Raw genomic sequence first — 21,146 nt, forward strand, 5'->3', positions numbered from 1 at the left:
TCCCTTACAAGACCTTTTAAGATTATGACATGCGGGAAGGATCTTGTCATCTTCGATGCTATAAGAACTCAAATTATATTAAACAGCTTGGGCTTTTGTAATTTAGCAAAATAAAAGTAAATTTGACTGAAAATTAAATTATAAGAAATAATTCGAATAAAACAACTCGTACTGAGGAAAATACAAAAACGTAATGTTAAAAATAAGCTATCGAACGAAGGATTAAATATGAACGAATTTGAAAAAACGACAAAAGAGAAAGAATGAATGAAAGAATGAATGAATGAAAGAAAGAAAGAAAGAAAGAAAGAAAGAAAGAAAGAAAGAAAGAAAGAAAGAAAGAATGAAAGAATGAAAGAAAGGAAGAAAGAAGAGAATGACTCACCCCAACTGACCAAAAAAGCAAAAGGGCCGCCACCGAAGAAGAAGAAAACCTCCCCAGACCGCCTCCTCCGCCTCCGGCGAAGGAAAGGCACCTTGAGTAATAAATGAATAAAGAAGGCAATCAATAAAAGAAATAATGAGTCGCAAAGAAGTCCTTACGATCGTTACTTCAACCAGACAATCTGTTTTAACAGATTTTTCGAAAATTCATTAAACATAACGAAAGAAAAAAAATCTATTTGAATCAGCAGGACGTACAATCACACCAAGTGATTAAAGAAATTGATGGATCAGCAAATGGGTACCTCGTGGTCAGAGATGAATACAAAAAGGTCTTGAACATAAACCACAATTGTAAATAAAACCAAGTCATTAGAATGTTAAGCACAAACCACACATTATTTGATTCATAATTTAGGCAGCTCTCACTATTCGTTGTTTCATAACAGGAAGTAAAGAACACAGTCGGGGTTTTATTTCATTGTTTTTAAGAGGAAAAGCGCTGTATGGAATGCTTAACTAGAAATTCTATTACTTTTAGAGCGAATTCTTTCAGTCAACGATGCTAAATTGAAAAGGAGAACTTTAGATTTTTTCGATTTCTCTCAGCTGGCGACGGGTATTTAAGATCATTACGCATGTCTCTTTATCTCAATATCTTGAGAACTGGACCTATGTTTACAAATTTTCTCGCTGAGTCTACTAAGTTAATCTATATGGCCGATTCCATTTCAACGTTATTATATTCATCAATATGTATGATTCTCTCGCCACCAAAATTGACCCTCGGTTTTCGCGGTCGTATAACAGGTTCTATATTAAGTTCTAAATCTTTTTCTCCTTCCTTTGCTTCCTTAAGATATTCCATTTGGCAGATTCGCCTCCATGATTTCAGTCTTTGTCTGTTGGGTTTCCCGACACTTTCGGCATTCCAGGCTTCAGCACGTATAAGAGCAGTGTTACTCCACGGCTGCCCACGATAGAAAACCTCATCGCGCGCGTTAGGGTCATTTCTTCGTCGAAAAGCACCTGTCCTTTTTGTATAAGCGTTACGCTTTTTCTTAGTATAGTTTTTAAAGTGCTTTTTTGAGGTATTGGTATGGAATATGCAAAGTCGGCTCCGACAGGTACCGCAAGGGAGAAGCGCGAGGATGTCTTTGCAGTATCGCGAGTGAAGAAAAACAAAAATAAAAGGATTGATGGCGGAATTAGAGTACGTCAAGATATTGCAAAACACGAGAATAGTACCAAAATGTTTGTAGTGGGAACCAGACCCATAGTCGTGCCAAATCCACATGATATGGTAAGGTACCATACACAGCCCAAACACAACAACCGCAAGAACAAATATCTTGACAATTCTCATGTTTCTCTGAGCCCTTGCCTTGATAAGATGTTTTTTCCCCTGGCTTGGTACCTCGCCAATAGCTTTCCTAATGCGCTCAATGTCCTTCCAAAGCTTCGAGCTGATGGTTACATAGTTAGCAGTAATCGCAAACAAGGGCAACAGAAAAATTACAATGAATAAAGACAGCGTATAGGCCTTGGCGTAGGTGTTTTCTGGCCAGTGTTCTTGGCAATCACTCGAGTTATTAGTGTACCCAACATCGAGTATTGCGATGTACGGCGCCACTAGAAACACGCTGAATACCCATAGAATCAAAATCACGATAAACACTCTCCAGATCTTGACTTTAGGTTTAAAAGGTCGTATAATTGTCCTCCGGCGTTCTAGGCTCATGCATAGTAAAGTATAGACCGATACAGATATCAGTATAGTCTGTAGAGGATAGACCACTTTACAAAGAATGGATCCAAATGGCCAATTTCCAGTCAAAACTTCCACAAAGTCAAACGGGATGCTGATCATGCAAGTTGCTAGATCTGTAGCTGCGAGGTTCAGGATGAAGCAGTCGATGATACGAAGTCTTGAGCGCCGACGAACAGCAACACAGATTAACGTGTTTCCAATGAGCCCAAACGCGATGATAAGCGGGAAACACATGAGTTGGACAACACTTACATCGAAACTCTCCTCAGAATCTGAGGCAGTTTGGTTTAACATGGCAGTAAAATCTACTCGAGGAGGATTTGACCAGTTGGCTGTCATATTTGCTATACTTCTTGTTTTCTCTCGCGGCATGTAACTTTAAGAAAAGTCCTTCTCAAGTGTCCAGGGTTTCGTCTTTCTATTGGATTTTTAAGCTCGCACAAACCAACACACTATTATCTTATTTTGGAGGAGACCGTCTTTAGAAAACTGCGCGCTCTCATGAATTTTATGCTTGTCAAACAAATCAACACTAACCATTGCCTGGAAGAGATTGTCTTTTGAACTGCGCTCTTCGCTTGAATCTTATGCTTGTCGTACAAAACAACGTAGACCATTGCTTGAAAGAGACCGTCTTATAAAAACTGTGCTCTCCTCTTGAACTTTATGGTTGTCGCACAAATTAACATAAACCATTGGTTGGTAGAGACCGTCTTATAAAAACTCTGCTCTCCACATTACACATCACTATTAAGTCAAGAAATAATTTACCAACCATATATAGCCGCTTGATGATAATGCTAATCGCTCTGCGACGGTTTGTAATTTCATAAAAGTTAAATTTCTCTTAGAATCAGATGATCAAGATCCGTCAAGTACTTGTGCAACTGCTAGCCGCTCGAATGATAGCTGTAAATGAAAGAAAAGGAGAGAAAAACCAGTTAAAAATGTGTGGGTGGAAAAAGAACATGTTGATCAAATCAATTTTTTGTTCAGTTCTACGTCGATTAGGGTCGTCGGAACCACCAGCCCACGCAAGATAATGTCAAAAAAATATAACCAAAAATTCTTTCTTTCACATTAATTCTGAATTCTCGCCAGTCTTGAAAGTCAAGAAAGGATTTATGCCGCAGGAAACGACGGAAAAGCTTAAGTAAAAGAAATTGGTCTCGCATGCATTTGAAATTTGAGTCCACTAACTTGAAAGCAATACTTACCGCAGCTTTTACTATAAGTCTGTTTTATTTATCTCGAGAATTGGAACCGCACGCGCTTTTATATTTCCAGGACAAATATCTAATGTTTATTTCTCAATTAGTTTTCTCTTTACAATTTCGCTTGAAGAAACCGTGACTGGAATTTAATCATTTTCGATAAAAAGAGGCGCTAAAACAATGATTCAGAAAACGAAAAGCGCCGAACGATGATAAGATTGAAATATGGAGAGGGGAGGGGGGCTATTGTTGAAAAGATCAAGTCCTTTTCATTAAAACTACATGTTTTAAGACGCTACAAAATGTAATCTGTTTAAAACCTCATTTTCTCTTCACCTTCAAATTTTTCTAACCAGAGTATGCCCCCAGGCTTGATACTCAGGTTAAAATTTCTCCATCTCCCAATAATTGTACAAGTAAGATTTCTGTCTCAACTTTCTCTGATTACCTTCATCTGTTGTGTTAGAGTCTAAAACGTCTATCAAGTCATTTTAGAGTACAAAGGAACGAGTCACCGAAAGAAGTCTTAAGGAAATCCGAAACTTAACAGTTATTCTTTCTTTTTTTTTTGTTTTGAATAGGATTTAAAACTGCCTGTCACATTTAGTTGGGGTGTAATCAAAGGTTGTTGTACTACTACAATTGCAATTATAAGTTGGAAACTGAGTACTTTAATGACTTAGTCGTTTGATCAATGGGAGTTATCATCAGAATGAACAGAAATTGGCCTGTTGTTTAAAAGGAATTTTTAATTTTCAACTGTACCACATATTCTCTTTAAGAATGAATTTCCTTGGCTCGTAAAAAAGTTAATAGACAATGGTTTCGTTGGTTTTTTTTTTTTTTGATGTACCTTGACGTACTGTAAGTCACTGATGAGCCTATATCAGATAACTTTAGATGAGTAAAACAGACAAATAATTGGTCGCTTTCAATCACGTGACTTTTTTGGAGTTGACTGGGGGGCAAACAAGCGGTTGACTGAGGGGCAACTAGCGGATATTAAGTCGGAACATGTCAAAATAAGTCCTCAAACTATTGTATTTGACTATTTCTACGACAGGAAACCAGAAAAAAAGAGATCAAAACAACCTCCAAGATTCTACAAGCCATTATAAATACAGCTCTTACCGTAGTTGGAAAGAGAATGTTAAAATTAGTTGAACTGTGAAGTTTGGAATAAGTAAGTTCAAAACTCGTTAGTTAAGATATGGTCTTTGAAAAGTGTGAATGTTTTTGCTGGTATGCATTATATCTTGCCTACCAACGAATGTTTTTCATATAAAATTTCGATATTTGAAAAATCATATCTTTATCTCACTTAGGGACGGACCATTAGACAATTGAGGAGGGGGTTGCGTAAATCCCCAAAAATATATCGAGCAAGAACTTCACCTACTAAAAAAATATCGCGCAACCTCTCCTTTCCGAGTAAAGAAATATCGAGCAAACACAAAACAAAATTGCTTGCAGGGGTTGTTACAAAAAAAAATCGTGCAACATAAATTCCTGCAACCTCCCCCTCGATTATCTAATGGACCATCCCTTGCTCTTACGAAGGACTAACGTCCGAACGTCAGTTTCACAAAGCTTTTTACGGTTATCCAATTCATCTACAAGTTCCTACTGTCATATCTTTATAGTACTGTTTTTCGATTTGGACCAGGAAGTCGTTTTCGCCTACGACTGACTTCCACTACCTTAGTACTATTACAGGGATCTGATCAATGTCCTCCCTGACCATTCAAAATCGTAAGAACAAAACAAGTCAATATCGCCCACGTCCCCTCTTCCCTAACTAGCTATATCAGCGCGATACCACTCATACCATCTCAAAAACTCACCTACTTATAAATTGTATTTACTGCAATTAATATTTTTTTTGTGGGCGAACGTTTCTTTACTTATAGTACACTAAACAAAATTACTCGACTCTGATTGGTCGAGAGGAGTACAATTATAGCGTTAATTGTACTCCGTACGAGTACCGAATTAAGTCGCTATGGCAACACGGCCAAAACAATGTCAAAACAATTATTTTCTATCATTTTGTACTTAAAAAACATAAATAAAATTTTAAGCCGTAAGAACTAATCTTTTTTATGCATTTCAGTTGCGCGATGGACTGAAAATCGGCCGCCAAATAGACAAAGGTGAACGGCGTCGCTTCGCATTTTTTGCTGAAATTTTGTTGAGTGAACTATAAACAAAAAATCGCACGATCTTCTCGAGATCGTGCGATTTCCTATACAAATACAAATTATTGAATAAAATTTGTTTGTATGCAACTTCATATATAAATCAAACGATCACCGGCACCACAGTACAACATTTTGTTGCCAAGCAACCAAAAATCAGCTTATTTCTTGAAATTTTAACTCCTAGAAAATGTGATAAGCCTCCTCCCACAAAATATCTGGGCCAAACTGATTAATCCGTGAAACACTAATTACTAAATAGTACAAAATAGTGCTAATTAAACAATAGAAAACAATGGAGTTTGCATGAAATTGTGCTGCTTAGTATTACTAAAGTTTCACGGTTATATTGTTCGCTCTCTATTTGTGTTTACTTTTTTGTAAATAGTAGATATTAGATAAAATGTGTTTGTACACAGCCTTTATAAATGAAAAACATCAAAGGAAACCGCCAGGAACAAAAAAGATTTTTTCTCAGCAACCAAAAATTTAATTAATAAATGGTTTTATTTCAATTTTTTTATTTTGGGATCTTTATTTTTTTAGAAAATGTGACCTGGTTGGGTCCAAGTTCAAGCTAACTAACAAATCAAATTGGAAAGTTAAAGTTAAGAAAATATTTTGGAATCTTTAATTTTTTAGACAATATGACCTGGTTGGGTCCAAGTTCAAGCTAACTAAAAAATCAAATTGGAAAGTTAAAGTTAAGAAAATATATATAAATAATATTTCGGTCTCGAAAATTAGCGTTAAATTAAACTAGGACTGGTCTTAAGCTTTGTACGGTTTTTTTTTTTTGGGTTTGTTTTATTGAAAAGCATGGCTTTAAAAGAGGTAATAAAGACTTAGGTGTAAAAACATTAAGACAAATTAGGTCTAAAATAATAAGACTGTTATATATCCTTAATCTCTTAAAATAAAAAGAGAAAAAAATTCCACCTTAAACGGTAATAATAACGACTGAAAACATCTGCTTCGGAAAGGTAGTGTATTTTATACTACGTATGCGCATGCTCCGCTCTAAAAAGCACAAAGAGTAAATGTACATGTTGAAAATACGGCTGGTCTTAAAGAGAATATAAAACCGGATCGCAGTAAAATGAAGATATGGAGAGACTAGGCAGGAGAGAGAAAGGAAGGAAGAAAGAAAGAAAGAAAGAGAGAGAGAGAGAGAGAGAGAGTGAGTGAGTGAGTGATACTTTATTTATACTCGAAAAAAATTCTATCAATATAAAAATTGCTTTACAAGAATGTCGAGTTAAATAAGAATACAATTTAGACAGCTAAAAAAGTTTATGAGAGTCCAACAGAAGAAAGCTTTCTTTTAAATTCCCTTATACTTCTAGCTGACTTAATATCTGAAGGCAAAGAGTTCCATGCTTTTGCACCTTCATAGGAGAACGCACGTTTGAGGTACTCAGTGTTTGGTTTCGATAATTTTAAACACTTTTCTCCCTTCCGCAAATTATATTTTGTAGTTTGATACTCAAAGCGGTCTCTTAAACTTTGAGGTGCAAGAGCATTCAAAGTCTTGTACATTATTGTGGCTTTATGTTTCTTCCGCCTGTTTTGAAGATTTTCCCATCCTAGAGACATTAAAATGTCGCGCGACCTAGTTTCATAATTACTCTTAGTTATAATTCGGCCTGCGCGATTTTGCATTTTTTGGAGTCTGTCAGCTGATGTTTTTGGTAAATTATCCCAAACCACATCGCAGTAGTCAAACCAAGGAGTTATCAGCGAATTATATATTGCAATCGCCGTCTCCTGGGGGACGTAATCACGAACCTGTCTAAGGCCAGCCAGGCCTGATGAAACTTTTTTACATATATGATCGACATGGTCAGCCCAGGACAGGCGTTGGTCGATTACAACCCCCAGGGTTTTGGCTGTTTGGACACGTGCGATTTGTTTACCTTCAAGGTAAACATGTGGTTTGGAACTTATTTGACGTAATTTGTCGTCAGACCCAATAAACATATATTCAGTCTTTGTTGAATTAAGGCTTAATCTATTTGCCATCAACCAGTTGGATATGCTAATAATATCAGAATTGATCTGCTCAGATAAAGATTTTACGGAAGTATTACAAGCCGTGAGGCTTGTGTCGTCCGCGTACATTCTTGTACTTGAAAAATGTACACTATTTGGTAAATCATTAATATACAATATGAATAATAATGGACCTAGGATTGACCCTTGGGGAATTCCACAAAGGGTTTGTTTTATAGTAGATAATGTATTATTCACGTTGCATCTCTGTCTTCGCTCAGTTAGAGAGAGAGAGAGAGAGAGAGAGAGAGAGAGAGAGAGAGAGAGAGAGAGAGAGAGAGAGAGAGAGAGAGAGAGAGAATGAATGAATGAATGAATGAATGAATGCACCTTTATTTGAGGACGATAGTTTCATAAGTGTCATACACTTCTTTACATGAAAGTCGTACTTCATAAGAAAGAGATTTACATATAATATGTGATATATTTAAAAATGAATTAAATAATATGAACTATATATATAGCTATTAAAATGCGTATAAATGATAAATATAAAGTGACTAGGTACTATCCGACTGCCAATTAGACAAATTCTTATTAAAAACTAACCTAGAGGATGAAGTTCGGATATGTGAAGGAATAGAATTCCATAATTTAGCTCCTCTGTAAGAGAAACTTTTTTTAAGGAATTCAGTCCTTGGAATGGTTTGAATTTCTAATTTATCTTCGATATTTCTCAATTTAGATTTATAAGCATTTGAATCCTTACTTTTTGAGAAAAGATCTTGTAAATAAGATGGAGTATTGTCATGCAAAATATCATACATCATGAGAGAAAGGCGCTTTTCGCGTCTTATAGCCAAGCGGTCCCAATTCAATTGTTGCAAGATGTCTGCTGACCTTATGTCATAGCCCTGAAAGGTTATGATTCGGGCAGCTCTGTTCTGCAACTTTTGAAGTCGGTCTGCTTGGCCTTTGTTTAAATTACTCCAAACAAGATCACAGTAATCAAATAACGGTTGAATAAGAGCCTTATACATAAGTATTAAGGTATCAAGAGGGACAAAATCTCTGGCTTGTTTTAAACCATTAATGGAAGAGCCAGTTTTCTTACATAAGTTTTCAATATGAACATCCCAAGTTAGGTTTTGATCTAAATATACACCAAGGTGTTTTGAAGAGGTTACCCTCTTTACCTCTTGATCCTTAATCATGATATGCGAAGAAATTCCCAAATTTGAAAGCTGAAAATTTGATCCAATTAACATATATTCAGATTTTACTACATTCAAACTCAGCTTATTAGCCAATAGCCAGTCACTGACACACAGTAAATCTAAATTCACTTTATCATAGAGTTCAGTAGTTGAGAGAGAGAGAGAGAGAGAGATCGCCGATTATATTAGCCACCAAGTCCGTTTGGAGGGATGCGATCTTTTTAGTCTAAAGTTTGACAATACTAAAGTTCCAGTATAGTGATAAGATTTCGAAATCTAGATTTCAGTCTATGAGCGATGGCAACGAATTTCCGAGTCAGAATCGTAAGAAAGACACTCGGGAAAGGAGGACAAAAGCGACAAGTGATAATATCAAAATAGGAAATAACACCGTTCGAGGAAAAAAGAAACAGGCGCATTTGATTATGGTGGTTTAATGCTAAGTGGGTACTGAGCATGAGTGGTATTAAGGCCCCGTCCACACGTATCCGGAAATTTTTGTATCCGCAAATTATTTTTTGCGGATACGAAAATGTTTGCGTCCACACGCAGCGTATTCGAATCATTTTCACCGTCCACACGTATCCGTTTTCGTAAAATTTGCGGATACGGACACAAAAATTTGCGGACACGTGTGGACGCAACCCGTATCCGCAAAAAATAAAAAAATAAAAAAATAAAAATTGCGGATACAAAAATTTCCGGATCCGTGTGGACGGGGCCTAAACCACTTTCGTCAAATGCAAGTAGTATTTTTCATCGATTCTTCGAGAACAATGGTAGTATGTCACATTATTAATACATCTATATACCGCATCGATATAAAATACGAGTTTCTGAAGTGAAAAATTGATCCATCTTTTCATTTGAAACTACGACACAAGGTATGAAGTTCCCGGATGTGTGCTGTTAATACTCCAGTTTCGAGTTCTCTTTGCTCAGCCTTAGTCTCGGATCGAACCCTAAAACGACCTCTGGGCTGATCTAAGTCTGGGCACGGCTATCTCACAGATCAAACCCTGAAACAACCTCTGGGCTAATCTAAGTCAGGGCATGGCTATCTCACAGATCAAACCCTGAAACAACCTCTGGGCTGATCAAAGTTACGGCATTGCTAACTCACAGATAGAACCCTGAAACAACCTCTGGGCTGATCTAAGTCAGGGCACAGCTAAATCGCAGATCAAACCCTAAAACAATCTCTGGGCTGATCTAAGTCAGGGCATGGCTATCTCACAGATAGAACCATGCAACAACCTCTGGGCAGATCAAAGTCAGGGCATGGCTAACTCACAAATCAAACCCTGAAACAACCTCTGGGCTGATCTACGTCAGGACACGGCTAACTCACAGATCGAGCACTAGGTATTAATTTCACATTTAATGACTGTGAAAAGGATCTTGAACAAAACATACTTTTAATAAATTACCAAAGAAAGATGAGTGAAGACACAAAGCGGACCACAGACTTCCGACTGAGAGAGAAAGATAATGAAGAGTTAAGAGCGACATTAGATTGAGTGGCGTCTTTTTGGAGTCTACTTTCCTGCTGTTAAAAATAGCAATTGATTCAGCAAAAGTTCTAGAAATTAGCAGAATTTAGTAGAATTTGAATTTAGTTTATAAAATAATTGGGATACTACGCGCGCTATGATTGGTCGAAAACCATGTTTGATGAGAGTATCAAAACACGCTATCGTCATTTTTAATCTATCGCGAGCACTCATTGGTCAGTTTGAATAAGACGGCACGTAGGGAGAATTTACTTAGACTTTGCTCTTTTTCGATCTTTTCGCGCGTTTGTTATTTTATAAAACAAATCAAAAACAGTTTTCTGTGTTTGATACTCTGATCAAAACACTTGGGATGTTGGGAGAACACTCGAGAAGCTGGAAACCACTCCGCTACGCGTCGTGGTTTCCTACGCTCCTCTCGTGTTCTCCCAACATCCCGCGTGTTTTGATCAGAGTATCAAACACGGAAAACTGTTTTTGATCTGTTAATTAAAACATGTTTATAGACGTCTGCCATATTTATGATGATTTTAAAAGGGAGTGAAATTTTTGGCCATAAAGTCAGTCGTCATCACTTTAAAATAAATAAGCAAAATAATAATCATGACATTTTATCAGATACTTTTGAATTAGTTAAACAAAAAAACAAAAAAAACAACAAACAAGCAAAAAACAAACAAAAAAAAAACAAAAACCAAAAAAAAATACCATAGCTAGAAAGAACACGCTAAAATTAATGAGAAATGTGAAGTTTGAAGGAAAAAATTTCAACACTTGTGAAGATAAGATTTTTGAAAATTGTGAATTTTCTAAGAAAATATTTGCTGGTAGTGCTCTGCTTCCATTTCGATTTTTTGAAAATTTACAACTTCGATATTTCAGTTAAACTTACTTCTTTCAAACTTCACAGTTTTACTAATTTGAACATACTGTTTCCACTCCATGGTAAGTTCAGTTAAACGCAAAACATTCAAACAAGCAAAATTAAAAATTAAAAAAACAAAAACAAAAAAAACAAAAAACAAAACCAACAACAACAACAACACACACACACACACACAAAATGAATCCCACAAATTGTCGAAATGTTTCCAAAAAAGCAATATCACCGAGATAATACTGATCATATACTAATTATCTACTAATGATCGGTAAAATAATTCTGTCTTCTAACCGTTTCGTTCTACATTCTTCAAGTTCATTTTCATTGTCGCCATGCTGAATTCTTTGGTTACCTTCACTATGTCCTCCAACATGGCGGCCATGGATTTCAAGGATAAAAAACACTTGGTACAGATTACGAACCATGATAAATTTTATTTACAAAGCAAGAAAGCTCGATCAGCAAAAGCTGAATAAGAGACTATCAAAAAAGTCAAAATAAGCGCTTAGTCATGGGTTCAACGAAGAGTTTTGAAGAGCAGAATAAATATTGAGCCGGATACTACGCTATTAGAGCTGATTTTAAATCAGTTCTTGATGGAGTTTGATATATGTTATCTTGTTTGAGTGGATTTTGTGTCCGCAAGAAAAAAATCATGAATTTCTGCTTCATTTAAAAAATAAATATTTACAGAAAAAAAGATAAACTCTGAAAATGAGTACAAACAAATAAATATGATAAAAAATGATAAAGACTATCTTATATTCCCTGAAGGAATTTTATCTTAACTTAAGAGAAAATTAAAAAAAGAATTAAAAAAAAAAGGTATTCTTAATTTTGTTTGTTTTGTTTTGATACTTCATAAAATGAATTTATAAAAATGTTTAAATATTTATTCACAGAACTTCTTAGCCGGCCTAAATATTACTTAACTGTCGTATCCTTTCACAATAACAAACATTAGAATATTCAAAAAACAAATACTTTTTTCTATTAACAAATATGTGCAAAACAATTTTTTTAATCGTATTTCTAGCCAACTAATGTTCGGCATCTTCAAACGGCCCTTCTTTAGAAATGAAACTAAATTTTTACCGAGTTTTTTTGAATAAAATATTTTTCAAGATTGAAGGAATTGGGTTATATCCGATATATGATTTATGATTTATTTTTATGATTTTAATTTTCAAATAGATAGCGATGTATATAAGAAGAGATAAACAGCTAACAACTAACAGCTAACCTCTTTTACTCCGACGAAGGACTAGCGTCCGAAACGTCAGTACGTTTTTTCATCTTTTCACGGTGTATAATGTACCTTTTCATCATTACTGTTTCATTAGAAACACCGACGCAGCTCACACTAGTTTTTAGCTAGTTATATCCTTTTAGCTAACAACTAGTGTGAGCTGCGTCGGTGTTTCTAATGAAACAGTAATGATAAAAGGGTAAATTATACACCGTGAAAAGATGAAAAAACTTACTGACGTTTCGGACGCTAGTCGATCCTTCGTTGGAGTAAATATATACTCAGTATTATATACTGAAATATATACTATTATATACTGTGAGAACAAGACAAAAGAAACCAATGAGAATAAGGTGGGCAAGAAAACAAAAGAAACGATCAAAAGACAAAAGAGTGGGTTAGTTAAAAGCAGAGCGTTAGTTAATCCCGTTGGGACTAAGAGTGTCCAATAGGTGAATAAGAGATGTACATAGTTATGATACGAGGCAAAGAAACAACTTTCATTTGAAGAAAGTAATGGAAAAAAAACCAGGATTAAGCAGACATTTAACTGTCACTCCCTCAAGGACTTTAATGGTCTATCGCACGCCATAAAGTTATATGACTCGATCAGTAATTTTAGAGTTTATTATATAATTACCAATGAAATATCTATTTTTCTCTATTTCGAAAAATTGATATCTTCACACGTGAAAATAACATGTTATTTTCACGTGTGAAAATAACACCATTGCGATGGCTATTCAAAAATACACGGAAAGAATTGTTTGAAAAAGCCAAAACATACTTCATTGATAATTATATAATAAACAGAATATTACATGGGCGCTTGGAGATACGAAATTTATCTTCTCGTGTTGAAAATCTCTCACTCGTTCGCTGCGCTCACTTGTGAGAGATCTTTTCAACACTCGAAGATAAATTTCGTATCTCCGCACGCCCATGTAATATCCTCTATATATTTTAGACCTTTTTTTTAAATATAATTTTTATATGTTGTTGTTATATTGTTGTTTTTTATATTTATTATATGTTGTATATCTTTATTTTTTCAATTAAATAGTATTTTTATCACTATTTTTCATCAGCATTTTAGCGCATATATTTGTATTTTAATTGACGTAATAAGCAGGACCCCTTTGAAAAACTCCACGGACATACTAGCACCCTGAATAGATATCAGTATTGTTTATTATTTTCTTAGTTAGAGAAAATAATAAACATGAATTCAATAATATAGGTCACCAGAGAGGACAAATAATAGCGATTTTCTAGGTCAAATATACTGGAAAGATGCGTAAGTTCAGTTTAAGCATTAATTTGAAAGCATGAGTTGAGTCTGAGTAAAAGATTGAAATATAAAAGTGATAATACCCATGATACGCATCGGTCATCTTACATCTTTTGCTTTAAAAGACTGGAAACAGCTTTTTTTTGTAAAGAAATTTTTGGTTATGAAAAATAATAAAGAAACTAGCTGGTACCTTAGGTTAAGGACTTGATCTTTTGTTCAAGGATAAGGCAGCGCGTTCATTTAGCTCCAACTGTCATCAGCAACAAAATATTTAAAGTCATTATACCTCGACTGTGCATGCGCAATTTGCCACGCATGCGTAGTGAAACAAACTAAAACCCACAACACTTAGTTGGCTTCCTGCTTTCACTCATTGGTTCGTAATTAGTAATCAGAAAAGTGATACAGTTAGGCAGTATGGTATGTCGTTAGAAAGCCAGATCAAATTAGTCTGGAGATCTTTTCGTCTTCTCAAATGAGAATTCACAAGTTTTATCCAACCACCTTCCGAATTCTCCTCCTTCTTTAGCTTGTACTTGACCTTGTTAGTAAAACAGCACTAGAACTTAAATTGTCTAGAATGAAAATACGAAATTTATATCTTATAGAAAAATTCTGTACTAGCACACTTTGAAGTATATATTAACTAAAAGACACTGAACGCATGAAGGAAGGAAGGAAAGAAATTAATTAAGAAATTAAGAATAAGATTCTTCGTTTGAGTTGTTCCATATATATTTTTTAAGTATCTGTCTACTCATGCGCAACAGTAAACAAAGAAATGATACTCATGGGAATGACACGTGGCATGAAAATATCTCACCACGGCGAATAAGATCCATTCCAGGGTTTTTCTCAGGTTTCTCCGGTTTTCCTCCCTCCGCCTAACCCTACATGATAAATTCAATTCAATCAGTGAGATAGTCGTGTAATGGCTTGAAGAAATTGTTTCAGGATTCGATTTAAACAAACAAATAAATAACAATTAAAGTAATACATGTACTGAGCTTTTGTCAGCCAAAGAAGTGCCCTCGAGATTTTTTCTTAATCATAAAATCTTTTTCATCCGGTCAGAAACCTTATTATTGGTCAAGATTAAACACAATTTCTACCTTAAATATGCACAATCTAGTACGATTTATGGTATTTTCAATGCTTATCTTTTGGGGTTAAAAAATATTCAATCAACCTCAATCTCACAAAATAAAACTGGTTCACGAAAGTAGTTAGGGCTAACCCTTCATAAAATTAAAATAAAAGGTATATCATATCAAAAACATATAGTGATATGCATCCATCACCGAGCCAAAATAGGAATCTTACATGAAGTAGTAATCGGAAGAATACTTGATTACGACCTCGATTACCGAGCCGAATGAGAATCGTGATAGTCGTTCGCCCTGACAACATCATACAATCTTCTATTACAGGAAAGGCAAAATGAAAAAGATAGATAAAATAACTGAGAAATATAAAAAAGTCTATTCATTCCGCACCGCAAAGGCTCCGCATATTTGGCAGGAAACAAAGACAGTAATTACATTCAAGATGTGTCGTCTGATAGCGATCAACTTGGAAATTAACCTTATCTATTTTAGGAATGCAAGGTCTTTTCTTACCGAAAGCGTGCGTCGGTTAATGTCTCCCTTTGTTATGCTATATGTTGGTTTGCTTTTCTTTTAATCATCTGTTCCGAGGTTGGGTTTGGGCTGAGTTGGTAATAGAGGCGACTAACTGAGTCGACATTGATAAGTGAGAGAGAGATAAAGAGAGAGAGAGAGAGAGAGAGAGAGAGAGAGAGAGAGAGAGAGAGAGAGAGAGAGAGAGAGAGAGAGAGAGAGAGACACGCAAATGCCATGTCAACAACAACAACAACAACAACAATGACAACAACAAAAGCAGCAGCAGCAACATTAACTCTACTTACATTTAATGGCAAGTCCAGGAATCAAACCGAGAAACCAGAGGTGAGAGGCAAGTGTGCTACTGGTACGCCATTAAATGATTTCCAGATAGTAGTATTTCCAGATAGTAATACACGACAAACAGCAGTTGAGGTCTATAATAAAGAGTAATCCATATAATGCAATCCACACTATACCACATTTCATCATTCATATCAATATTAAATGCCTCAAGGTAACAACTAAAAGCGAGTCTAGCTAAGCCTTAGTTGCACAATAATTTCTATCAAAACTTTGTGTAGGAGTACTAGTTAGATAGACGAGCGATTACCAGTCAGGTTTTTCCACTATGTTAATTATAATTCAGAATTGATCATTGATCATATGCAGACGCCTTCATCTCATTATCTGAGCAGTTTCAAGCAACAAAAAAAAGATTCCGTGATCTTTCTAGACAAAAACAAACAGGATAGTATGCGCATATAATATGTGGGGTTCTTCAAAGCTTTATATTCGGCCCACTCACCAAATTTTATCGGATAAGATCCATGTTTGCCTCCTTGGCTAGTATCTTCAAAATCATATTTCAATTTCTAAATCGATCTGTGAGTTACCCGTGCCCTGACTTTGATCAGCCCAGAGGTTGTTTATGGCATGAATAAAATGATGCTTGGTTTAGTCATTGCCGGAAACTTCAAATCCAATCAAACAGGTCGAATAAAGAAAACGGCAAATGTTTCAAAAAGCCTATATCTTGTAATATCTATAATCACACAAAAATTATCGTTCCCATCGATGTACTTTGCATAATGAAAAATAATTCCTTCCGCAGATGCTGGTTCCAAACCTTCTTTACCTTCTCTGCCGCCCACTGAAATCAATATCTACTGGAGCAGATGAAGTGTGCGACTCCTAGTAAAATACTTAAAACATAAGAAAGCGCTGGCGAGCTTTGTTCTCACCATATTTATTCAGGATTGTGTTTTTCCTTCTGGGATTCTCTCAACAATTTCATGAAAAGAATATTTTCCTATTTTATCGATCACCGAGCTGATCATTTACAGTCTGGGCATGGCTAACTCAAAGAAAGAATTGGAATTTAGCGTGCTAGAGTAGGCGGAGGGTGGAAAACTGGTGAGAACCCGAAAAAAAGACCTCAAATCAAAGGATTTCTGTCGCAATTAGCTTGTGCTTTTAACTAGGTAAATGTCTTTAACTTTATGTATTATTGTAAATTATGGCAAAAAGATGAGTTGATAAACCTAACAAATTATACTCACGTGATACCGGGTCCATGACTCGAATCCGAGACCCCAGAGGTGAGAGACGAACGCATTACTGCTACGCCACGCTTGATGCGCATTTTTAAGTTTTATAGCACAAGAACCGCAAAGATTACACCTTTTGCCGTTCATTAACAGAAAATGTACATTCATTTGTGCCAATAGTTGTATCAATAACGTGTAATGTACTTTCATCAACACCACAAGTAACATCATTAGCGCGAATCAGCATTCGATAACGATATTTGAATATGCGTGTACATTCATAGGCATCAATGGACAATCAATAGCTCGTTTGTACATTCATATGCGCGGAATGTATTTTCTTGTGCGCGAAATTCAACTTCAATAACACCAAATGACAAACAATTGCATTTATGGACAATCATTTACCCAAAAGTGAAAATTCATTAGTGCTATTAGCATAATCATTGACAATCTATAACGCGTTTGGACAATCATGAGGGTCAACGTTATATTCTATAGCGTGGTTCGACAAACATTTGCATGATTCGAATGAACAATAAGAGAAATAAAACAATCATTAGCGATTTAAAAAAAAACTATTTTAGCCTTCAATTTCTTCGCCATTTATACATCGTGGCAAATACGTTTGCATATATCTGAAAAACTAATCCCATTTAGCGATAGTGATGGTTGCCACATTTCTCTGGAACCCTTCCATTAGCAACTGCTTTCTGTAGAGACCTAGAGCAATCCCTTGTCGTCTTGCCTCAGCCCGATCGTTCGTATGTTGTTGGATCTCTGGACGGCTGAGGTCGGCTTTGATTGCTGCTTTAAGTGAGCTATTAGAGAGTTTTAGATTTACGTTCACGGCAAACGTGAAACGTCAGTTGACCAGTAAAAATATTCTTTCAAATGACTGAAAAAGAATCGCAAAAAAGTCCAAGTAGTAGAAAAACAAAAGAGTATTTGCGCTTGGTGAGAAGGTTTGTAAAAAGTAAAGTAAAATACAGGAAAACGATGAAAACGTGGTCACGTTTGCCGTTTGCGGGGAGAAAAAAAAGTCAATCTAAAACTCTCTAATTGCTATTCTCCTACGCAGCCGCTATTATGGAGGCACTTTCCGCTAATGATTGTTTTATTTCTCTTATTGTTCATTCGAACCATGCAAATGTTTGTCGAACCACGCTATAGAATATAACGTTGACCCTCATGATTGTCCAAACGCGTTATAGATTGTCAATGATTATGCTAATAGCACTAATGAATTTTCACTTTTGGGTAAATGATTGTCCATAAATGCAATTGTTTGTCATTTGGTGTCAGTTGAAGTTGAATTTCGCGCACAAGAAAATACATTCCGCGCATATGAATGTACAAACGCGCTATTGATTGTCCATTGATGCCTATGAATGTACACGCATATTCAATTGTCGTTATTGAAAGTTGATCCGCGCTAATGATGTTACTTGTGGTGTTGATGAAAGTACATTACACGTTATTGATACAACTATTGGCACAAATGAATGTACATTTTTTGTTAATGAACAGCAAAAGGTGTACCTCGGATGCGAAATTCAAGAATCTTCTTCGCAGACGAAAATATGAAACCACGAAAATGAACTTAGATAACTGGGGTTTTTGTGGCTACACTACGTGCTCCAATTAAGGGTATACAAGATGTGTTTCGTGCGGATGTAATGTAAATGTGGATGTAGATATTTAACCGGATGATGAATTTAAGCCTATTTTGATTCTGATATGCAATAAATTGAAAAGGCCGTCAAATCATCGAAAATGAGACCGAGGGGTATTCTGTCTAGAAAATATTATGCAATAATAATAATAATAATAATAATAATAATAATGATAATGATAATAATAATGATAATATAATAATAATAATGATAATGATAATAATAATGATAATATAATAATAATAATGATAATGATAATAATAATGATAATATAATAATAATAATTATAATAATGATAATAATTTTACAGTATTTTAGCGGCACACTTTGTTCCCTTAAAACAGTCCCACAATTCAGCGCGCGTCCTAATCGTTACCAGTCTTCTTGCTGCCTCGGAAGGCCAATATTAACTACCGATAGCCGTTATGTATATGCCCTGCCAACCAGAACACTATAGTAGGTGGACTTTAAGGCCTCACTTAAGGTTAACACATGTAGGCGTGGTATACATATGATATACCATAACTTGGTTTGTTTTCACATGTTTGCACTTTGAGAGGACGCGTGCGCAAATTCATAGAAAAACATTCACAGAAAACTACGACTTACCTTCTTTTACTGTACGTTTCCTTTTTTTATCGCTTGCTCTTTGTGTATCACTTATCTATGAACTAAAGTAAACTCAGAATCATTGAAAACACCAAATAAGTCGTGCGCTACACAATAATAAAATGAAACAATGACGACAACAACAAACCATATAAAACTCCGACCAGAACAATTATTGTGGCATGGCAAGTTGACTTACAAAATAAATAAAAAACAATTTCAACAACCCCAAAGAATATAAAATCCCGCCGACAGTTGGTCAACGACCAGAACGATTATTGTGGCATGATAAGCTGACTTACAAAATAAATAAAAAGCAATTTTAACAATACCACAGAATATAAAATCCCGCCGACAGTTGGTCAACGACCAGAACGATTATTGTGGCATGATAAGCTGACTTACAAAATAAATAAAAAGCAATTTTAACAATACCAAAGAATATAAAATCCCGCCGACAGTAGGTCAACGACCAGAACAATTATTGTGGCATGATAAGCTGACTTACAAAATAACACCAAAGAATATAAAACTGATCCCGACAGTAGGTCAACGATCAGAACAATTATTGTGGCATGATAAGCTGACTTACAAAATAACACCAAAGAATATAAAACTGATCCCGACAGTAGGTCACCGACTAGAACAATTATTGTGGCATGATAGGTTGACTTACAAAATAAATAAAAAACAATTTCAACAACACCAAAGAATATAAAATCCCGCCGACAGTTGGTCAACGACCAGAACAATTATTGTGGCATGATAAGTTGACTTACAAAATAAATAAAAAACAATTTCAACAACATCAAAGAATATAAAATCCCGCCGACAGTTGGTCAACGACCAGAACAATTATTGTGGCATGATAAGCCGACTTACAAAATAACACCAAAGAATATAAAACTGATCCCGACAGTAGGTCAACGACCAGAACAATTATTGTGGCATGGTAGGTTGACTTACGAAATGAAATGAAAAACAATTCCAACAACACCCCCCGGGGGGTGGGATTCCCTTATAAAAGGGGGCGGGGATCCTCGTCGGAAATTCCGAAAATGACCCCTAAAAGGGACCTGTATTTTGGGATGATGGGCGTGACAGTGATGAAATTTCACCCCTAAGAGGGACCAATCAATAACGCATTTTTTACTTTGGTTTCTCGATTTTATTTGCATCAAACGCCGTCTGCTCTAACGAATTTATGACGACATCATCATATACAAATCGCTTGCCTTTTTGTAGATCTTATACTCTGCGCATTCCCGTCGTTATCGCCCTAAGCGGGACCAAAACCCTGATTTCAAACCCTAAAAGGAACGAGGATCCCCGCCCCCTTTCATAAGGGAGTCCCCCCCCGACAACACCAAAGAATATAAAATCCCGACAGTCAGTCAACGACCAGAAAAATTATTGTGGTATGGTATAGGTTGACTTACAAAATAAATAACAAACGATGACAACAATACCAAAAATTAGAAAACCTTCACAATCAGTTACCGAACACAAAACAATGAATGTGATGATAAGTTGGCTTAGACAGTAAAAATACAAAACAGCAACTTAAAATCTCCAACAACAATTGGAACAATTGCTTAATTTAGTGATTATTGAAGTGACTTTGGACAAAGTATTTTTTATATGAAAAGCAGAAACTAACCTTGCTATCAAATAGTGCACTTTATTTCTGTTAAGCAGCGTATTTCCATCAGCTTAGCAGCCAGACGAGGGCTAAGTCTTCCAAGAAGTGTGGAGTAGAACTACTCGCTCGTCTTGAACGAATGGACTTGTGCTTTAAACTGAGTGCCTCTGAATCTTCACAGCATATTTACCAGGCCAAGACTTTGATAATACTTCATGAATTTCCTTACACAGCTTTTTCTTACATTACTCAGATTAATTATAATTATTAAATGATAAATTCATGTGGAATCATTCAGTTAAGGACTCCGCGACGTTAACAAAGTTTCTTT

At 35.6% G+C, this 21,146-nt stretch overlaps 1 protein-coding gene across 3 annotated transcripts; it reads right to left on the bottom strand.

The window, feature by feature from the left end:
* Nucleotides 1-489: 489 nt before the first annotated feature.
* On the bottom strand, nucleotides 490-21,137 carry LOC116298895 (QRFP-like peptide receptor). Of its 3 annotated transcripts, XM_031707474.2 has the most exons (4): nucleotides 20,834-21,137; nucleotides 19,174-19,235; nucleotides 15,644-15,775; nucleotides 490-3,064 (listed from the first exon to the last, which is right to left on the bottom strand). In XM_031707474.2, the coding sequence occupies exon 4, from the start codon at nucleotides 2,525-2,527 to the stop codon at nucleotides 1,097-1,099; it is 1,431 nt and encodes a 476-aa protein (XP_031563334.2). In that variant the 5' UTR covers nucleotides 2,528-3,064; nucleotides 15,644-15,775; nucleotides 19,174-19,235; nucleotides 20,834-21,137; the 3' UTR covers nucleotides 490-1,096. The 3 variants fall into 3 exon arrangements, with proteins under 3 accessions (XP_031563334.2, XP_031563335.2, XP_031563337.2); XM_031707475.2 differs by lacking the exon at nucleotides 15,644-15,775; XM_031707477.2 differs by lacking the exons at nucleotides 15,644-15,775; nucleotides 19,174-19,235; nucleotides 20,834-21,137 and adding an exon at nucleotides 16,901-17,123.
* Between the last annotated feature and the right edge of the window lie 9 nt (nucleotides 21,138-21,146).

The sequence above is a fragment of the Actinia tenebrosa genome, unplaced genomic scaffold (assembly GCF_029948245.1).
Source record: "Actinia tenebrosa isolate PJP-AT-01 unplaced genomic scaffold, QUT_ActTen_1.0 PGA_scaffold17__23_contigs__length_9995812, whole genome shotgun sequence".
Lineage (NCBI taxonomy): Eukaryota > Metazoa > Cnidaria > Anthozoa > Actiniaria > Actiniidae > Actinia > Actinia tenebrosa.

Excerpts from the sequence above, each read along its gene's own strand:
- LOC116298895 (XM_031707475.2), bottom strand. The coding sequence starts at position 2,527 with ATGCCGCGAGAGAAAACAAGAAGTATAGCAAATATGACAGCCAACTGG.